The sequence below is a fragment of the Arachis hypogaea genome, chromosome 9 (genome assembly GCF_003086295.3).
Source record: "Arachis hypogaea cultivar Tifrunner chromosome 9, arahy.Tifrunner.gnm2.J5K5, whole genome shotgun sequence".
NCBI classification, from domain to species: Eukaryota; Viridiplantae; Streptophyta; class Magnoliopsida; order Fabales; family Fabaceae; genus Arachis; species Arachis hypogaea.
This window is the reverse complement of record NC_092044.1, coordinates 119,686,698-119,694,651: the sequence shown is the minus strand read 5'-3', so window position 1 is coordinate 119,694,651 and position 7,954 is coordinate 119,686,698. Positions and strand designations below refer to the sequence as shown.

The window sequence follows — 7,954 nt, the reverse complement described above, 5'->3', positions numbered from 1 at the left end:
TGGTTTTTGAGGGACACATCATCCATACTAATATGGCTATGAGGGAGAATATGTTTTTCGCTCCATGCAAGCCCATCAAAGCCCCTGTCGTATATGGTTTCCTACTCTGCAGTCTTTTACCTTTTGGGATTCGGTTCGAAGGAAGAAGGATGAGGACGGGCCACAACACTATCAGTGGCGGAGATAAAGAGAATTGGCCGAAACGGAGGGATGGGTATAACCTTCCACGAAGCTGAGGCACCCGACTCTGACTTCGAGGGAGAAGACCGGGCAACAGCGTCACCAGCTTCTTTTAGTTGTATGTCCCGAGCCACAACGTTCTTTCTGGTGGCCCGAAGTGTCTTAATGGCAGCCGACTTAGGAGCCATTTTTTCTACAAATAAAGACACATTAGCCGCCAACACAATTTTACAACAAGAATTTATAAGTAAAAGAAAGGATGGCTACCTAGTTCGGACTAGAGTTGACTGTGATCTCGTAAGAATTTTTTGGTGTCTAAATAGGGAGGCCATCCCTAATACTCTTGAAATAAGCCAACTACACTCTTTTCGAGCTCATCTAAATCATCTACATTATACTTGGATATTATTGGTCTCTCTTCTCAATACAATGTAAAAAGGGTTCATCGTTCTTGTCAATGAAGAAAGGTTGGGCATCCTCAACAGTTCGGATTAAAAAAATAATTTTTAAAATCGTGAAAAGACTCATTAAAATAGAAAAAATTTTCCTCCCCTAGACAGCTCAGAAAGAAACCTAACCTAATTTTTTAGAACTGAAAGGTTTGGTATGCACAAAGAGATAGAAGAACACTTTCAGTGAAGGTCGGATATCCAATTCCCGACAAAGGAGTTGGTATATTTTCAGAAAAGTCCATGAGTTAGGGTGTAGTGGGCTAGGAGCAACATTGCAAGTACAGAGGACATTAATCTCAAAGTCGGAAAAAGGAAGCCTAACATCTAGCTTAGTAAAAAAAGTAATCATCGTAAAAGAAAGGGCATTCCGACCTATCCAATGGGAGAAAACATATCCTCTCCTCGGGATCAGCTACCACTATCTCATAGTTTCACTCATCTTTCTGGTTTTCACACAACCTATGGTGCCTCTGGAAGATTCTGACATACTTTCTATCAATAACAAGAACAGGAGTAAGAACAAAAATATCTACCCATGTTAAGTGAGAGGAAACTTTGGTCAACATATTGTAAATTACAGAGCGAGACATTAAGGCTATACTTACAAATGCAACACACAAAAAAAAATCGTCACAACAAGTCGGAAAGTTGGACAATAGTCACAAAGAAGTCAGGTCATTGTTAATGACACCAGTAATTAACAACATTTCTCATAAAATCTCATAAACACAGCGGATCATCATCAAATTCCGAACACAGAAATGATGTCGCTTCCAACCAAGCAAAAGCGACACCATTTGAGAATAATATAACCATATCAAAGTCCCTAGCAACAAATCCCAAGCAGCGAACAGTTTTCAACAAGTTTTCAAGAACAAACAAGAGGTGACAATACTAAAGGAAATACAAAACCCCCATCACCAACAACATTTTAAATGATCATTCAAAATCCAAGGCAAATACAAGTACCCATAGCAATTGTAATAGAACAAAAATGGATAAAAATACCAACCTTAATGAAATGCAGAAGTAAAGAGGCACGTCAAACAGCAAGAAACACGAACGTTTCTCTTCGAAAAAGCAAAACGAGAACTTTTGAATGGGTTCAAGATGAAGAAATGCTGACTTAGAATGCAGTATAAAGCAATGAACAAAGGAAGAAGAGTGAAGGGGTTTTTGATGAAGGAAACGATGCAAGGTGAGCGTTTTCAGCACCTGAAAAGAAAAAAGAGGGAAGAGATTAACCTTTTATGAACAAGGGGCAAAAAAGACATTTTGCACCCCTCTTTAAAGCCACGCGTGGATTTTCAGAAAACTACCGGGTAACGTTCACCATGTCATTAAAGTGGCAACGTTTCAAAATTTTGAAACATCTCGAGTACCCAACCTCTTGAAGGCGGCATACCCGACAATGGAGACTAGAGCCATAAATGCTTAGGTCCGACCTCATGAAAGCTCAAACTTAAGTAGGGACACAGTTCATACTCTGGCCCAAATGCAGTCTAGGCCCATTAAGGATAAAGGCCCTTCAAGGGTGGCCTCTTCCACTCACCTGACCTTCTAAGAGGCTGAATGCGTTAAGGAGGTTCAGTTCCACTTATCTAAATAAGTAACTGCCTCTCCAAATCTCTCATACTATTTATATTTCTCCTAAAAGATAGACCCAACAAACTCTCAAGATAAAGGGAACGACTGTCCACCAATAAAAGTGGAACTCCTAAAAAAAGGTGGTTATCTTTTTACTATAAATACACTGACACCCCTCGGTATATTCAAGTCTAAATCTACTAAAAACCTGTTTAAAGCCTTTATTAAATTAAGCATCGGAGTCCCTTGCAGGTACTACCCCTACCTTCTCACGACGAACTCGAACGACGGCACCTCGGCATTAGAACAAGTTGGATGCTGCCTTAGAAGGAGTCTGGACCTCACGTTCAGACCTAAATCACCATTTCAGGTAACTCTCAGAACAATAACTTTCTTATATACCTAATAAATTAATCAATTAATTAATTGATATAATGAATTACAATTAATTGATTAACATAAATTATAATAAATTGTATAATATTTAAATATTTAATTAAATCCATTAGTTAATATTGATCGTAACAAATTGAATTTAATAAGTTAAAAAAACAAATTAAAAAATATTTTAAAAATATGTTAGTTTTATCATTAAATATAAAAATATGATATTTATATAATAAAATAGATAAAATAAATAGATAGAATAGATAGAATAGATACAATATTCAGAAGAAATGATATTAAATATTATATTAGTAACTCCAAAATAAATCGAACCGAGCTTAGACAAGTTCAACTAGTATTTCAAGCATTCAAACCACAAAATTTTATAGTTGCAGCAGCATCTATTGTAGAGAAAATTAGAAATATATCCCTGCAACAATTCCCACATAATTAGGCGACGTCCTTCATCATTCATCAAGAAAATCTAAATTCCAAGTGAGCTACATATATTAAGGATAAAATATATTATTTATTTTTAAAATTTGATAAAAATTTTAAAATATTCCTAAGTTTTATTTTATTTCAATTTTGTCTCAAAAATTTTCGATTTGTATCAAATATATTTTTGAAGGCTAAATTTTCAAAAGATTTAAGACGAATATAACAATAATGCATAAAAATTATGCTTGATTTGTTTGTGTTGAGGGGTTATTCTTATGAAATTGTTGTTGAATCAATCTTAAATTTTTTGAAAAATTAGCCATCAGGTGTATATTTGATGCAAATCGAAAAATTTTGAGACAAAATTAAAATAAAATAAAATTTAAGAATATTTTTAAAACTGTTGTCAAACTTTAAGAACAAAAAATATACTTTACCCCATATATTAATTTAGACACATCTGTCAAAAAAAACCACAAGTGAAAATAAATGGCATAAACTAAATCTATATTTTTAACTCATGAAAATTGATACAGCAATAAAGATAAGGTTTAGTGATTCTATTAGTATATATAATTTTACTAAATTCCCGACTAAATTTTTATATTAAATAAAAATTTTTAATTAGATATTTACTAATCACTTTTGTGTAAAATAATATGAAATATTATTGAAGTATTTATTTTTATATTTGATGTAAGATGAGTTATACAATTAGGATTATAAGTTTTTTTAAGATAACTATTGATGAGGATTAAATAGAAAATAGCTAATATAAAAGTTACAAAATTTTAAATTATAAATGTATAACTAAAAATTTAATAAAATTATAAAAATTAAGAAAATAATTTAACCAAAATACAATAAAATTTTACAGCCATACAATTTTACATTATTAGAAATAGAAAAGCACCAAAAACCTGTTAGATCTAGATTAAATATCTAAACCAGTCCTAAAAAATTTTCATATTAAAAAATTTTGTTTTCTAATAAATTTTTGTTTTGTAAAAATTCTCAAGAATTATTTTTGTTAGACATATTAATTTTTTTATCGTTTTAAAAATACGCTAATTTATCTTATAATTATATTTTTAGAGCTAATATCATATAATTAAGTCTTTTAGAAACTTACTTATCTAATAATATATATATATATATATATATATATTTATATATATATATATATTTGATTTAAAATAACAGAGAACTAATAACTTTTAAGAGGTTTTTTTCTTTATTTTTTACGGTATCGAATTTAAGAGTAAAAAAAAAATTACCGAAATGACTAATTTGGATCAATATATATTTATGGTTGGAAAGACATGGCCGTTAATTTTTGTTTCATTTTGGTTGGAGGAATGGGCTAGAAGCCCAGACTAAAGAGGCCCAAAATACTACAAACATTTCTGCTAACCAAGACAAGTGCCATGGCATCAAAGCTGATGTTAGTTGAATACCAAAAAAAAAAAAAGCTGATCTCAGTCACCACCGTCGCCGGAGAGAGCTCCCAGACTGTGAGATCGCGATTGCTCTCAACCGCTCACTTTGAAGGCTGATCGGCTACCGTGTTTCCCTACCTACGAACAAGCTTGAACAGCAGGAGCCATTCTCTCCTTTTCAATTGATGAACTCTTCTCAGCAAGGTATTTATCTTTTCTTCCATAGGATTTGAGTTTGTGATCATTTTTATCCCCGTGTGGACCATGGTAATTTCAGAAAAATCAGGTCTAAAAGCACATAAATTAAAGTCGAAGGGGATACACTTTTTATTTTTGATTTTTTTTTCTGTACTCCATATTATAGGTTGAGTTGGCGGAAGTAAGTACCTTTGGTGAAGTTGTTACATTTTATTACAGGATTCGCAGTTCAGGCTAAAGTAGCTTAGTGTTGAGTAGTGTTATCAGTGATTGATCTGCGGGTGTACGTTAGCGTAAGATGCGCTTCGATTGAAACTCTCTTTGAACCGCTTATTTCATTCCAATTGCAATGGCTCAGATTCCCAACCTGGACAATGCCCCCATCAATCTCATTTCAATCAGGTATACCTCTTTTAAAAGTATTATTTGATAACAATTCTAAATTTTTAATTTATATGGTTATATTTCAGGGAACAATCCCAAAAGGAGCTCATCAACATCCTCAAGAACGTAACTGTTTCTCAATTCCCACCAATTTTTTTTGTCCTTTTTTGGTTTTGACTGCAATTTGTTGTGATGGCACTCAAAAAACAAATTGACTTTGTAAATTGCTTGTGGTCGTTCTTGTTTTAGATTCGAGGGAAGAAGTGTTTGGTTATCGATCTGAAGCTAGGGGACTCTCTCTCTCTCTCATCATACAGACATCGTTACTCAAGGTAATTAAATTTTCTGTCTTTTGCTTCTATTCAAGTTTTACACGGAACATATTTATTGTATTAGATTTCAGAAAATCATTCTTGCCCATGGAAGATAGTTGGAATTTTTTTATAAGTAGTAGTTTGTTGTTTAGATGATTGGATAGTTTTATTGTATACTGAGAGGTTGTGTTGAACCGGTGAAATAGGAGCATGGAGTTGAATTGCGGCATCTTTCGGCTGACCACATTCAAACTGACTGCACCAAAGTGGTCTACCTCGTGCGATCTCAGCCTAATTTGATGCGACATATATGTTCTAATATTCACCATGACGAATCAAAAGGACTACAAAGAGAATATCATGTTTATTTTGTCCCCCGCCGCACTGTTGTTTGTGAGAAAGTGTGTTTTCCCTTAACTTGAGTATGTTGTACTAGTATACTTGTCCTACCATACAAAATAATTATATTTTCTTGTGAACAGGTTCTTGAGGAAGAGAAATTACATAACATGGTTACAATCGGGGAGTATCCCTTGTATATTGTACCAATGGATGAGGATGTACTATCATTTGAGCTTGACCTTGCTTACAAAGTATGTTGTTGGATATTACCATTTCTGCTCTTCCTGATATATCTATTGAGTTAATTTGGTATTGTTGTCCCTATGAGTTATAATTTATCATCTTTGAAATTGTCTTCCATTTAATATTTGCTTTGAAATTGTCTTCCGACCTATCCAATGGGAGAAAACATATCCTCTCCTCGGGATCAGCTACCACTATCTCATAGTTTCACTCATCTTTCCGGTTTTCACACAACCTATGGTGCCTCTGGAAGATTCCGACATACTTTCTATTAATAACAAGAACAGGAGTAAGAACAAAAATATCTACCCATGTTAAGTGAGAGGAAACTTTGGTCAACATATTGTAAATTACAGAGCGAGACATTAAGGCTATACTTACAAATGCAACACACACAAAAAAATCGTCACAACAAGTCGGAAAGTTGGACAATAGTCACAAAGAAGTCAGGTCATTGTTAATGACACCAGTAATTAACAACATTTCTCATAAAATCTCATAAACACAGCGGATCATCATCAAATTCCGAACACAGAAATGATGTCGCTTCCAACCAAGCAAAAGCGACACCATTTGAGAATAATATAACCATATCAAAGTCCCTAGCAACAAATCCCAAGCAGCGAACAGTTTTCAACAAGTTTTCAAGAACAAACAAGAGGTGACAATACTAAAGGAAATACAAAACCCCCATCACCAACAACATTTTAAATGATCATTCAAAATCCAAGGCAAATACAAGTACCCATAGCAATTGTAATAGAACAAAAATGGATAAAAATACCAACCTTAATGAAATGCAGAAGTAAAGAGGCACGTCAAACAGCAAGAAACACGAACGTTTCTCTTCGAAAAAGCAAAACGAGAACTTTTGAATGGGTTCAAGATGAAGAAATGCTGACTTAGAATGCAGTATAAAGCAATGAACAAAGGAAGAAGAGTGAAGGGGTTTTTGATGAAGGAAACGATGCAAGGTGAGCGTTTTCAGCACCTGAAAAGAAAAAAGAGGGAAGAGATTAACCTTTTATGAACAAGGGGCAAAAAAGACATTTTGCACCCCTCTTTAAAGCCACGCGTGGATTTTCAGAAAACTACCGGGTAACGTTCGCCATGTCATTAAAGTGGCAACGTTTCAAAATTTTGAAACATCTCGAGTACCCAACCTCTTGAAGGCGGCATACCCGACAATGGAGACTAGAGCCATAAATGCTTAGGTCCGACCTCATGAAAGCTCAAACTTAAGTAGGGACACAGTTCATACTCTGGCCCAAATGCAGTCTAGGCCCATTAAGGATAAAGGCCCTTCAAGGGTGGCCTCTTCCACTCACCTGACCTTCTAAGAGGCTGAATGCGTTAAGGAGGTTCAGTTCCACTTATCTAAATAAGTAACTGCCTCTCCAAATCTCTCATACTATTTATATTTCTCCTAAAAGATAGACCAAACAAACTCTCAAGATAAAGGGAACGACTGTCCACCAATAAAGTGGAACTCCTAAAAAAAGGTGGTTATCTTTCTACTATAAATACACTGACACCCCTCGGTATATTCAAGTCTAAATCTACTAAAAACCTGTTTAAAGCCTTTATTAAATTAAGCATCGGAGTCTCTTGCAGGTACTACCCCTACCTTCTCACGACGAACTCGAACGACGGCACCTCGGCATTAGAACAAGTTGGATGCTGCCTTAGAAGGAGTCTGGACCTCACGTTCAGACCTAAATCACCATTTCAGGTAACTCTCAGAACAATAACTTTCTTATATACCTAATAAATTAATCAATTAATTAATTGATATAATGAATTACAATTAATTGATTAACATAAATTATAATAAATTGTATAATATTTAAATATTTAATTAAATCCATTAGTTAATATTGATTGTAACAAATTGAATTTAATAAGTTAAAAAAACAAATTAAAAAATATTTTAAAAATATGTTAGTTTTATCATTAAATATAAAAATATGATATTTATATAATAAAA

The 7,954-nt window shown here is 33.7% G+C and overlaps 1 protein-coding gene across 1 annotated transcript; it reads left to right on the top strand.

Annotated features, from left to right (window-relative positions):
* The first annotated feature begins 4,475 nt into the window (after positions 1-4,475).
* Positions 4,476-6,048, top strand: LOC112712665 (vacuolar protein-sorting-associated protein 33 homolog). Its single transcript, XM_072203723.1, is given in 7 exon segments — positions 4,476-4,690; positions 4,904-5,086; positions 5,155-5,194; positions 5,318-5,362; positions 5,365-5,400; positions 5,589-5,783; positions 5,865-6,048. Coding segments are annotated over 6 exon segments (534 nt in total). The 5' UTR covers positions 4,476-4,690; positions 4,904-5,033; the 3' UTR covers positions 6,030-6,048.
* The last annotated feature ends 1,906 nt before the right edge of the window (positions 6,049-7,954 follow it).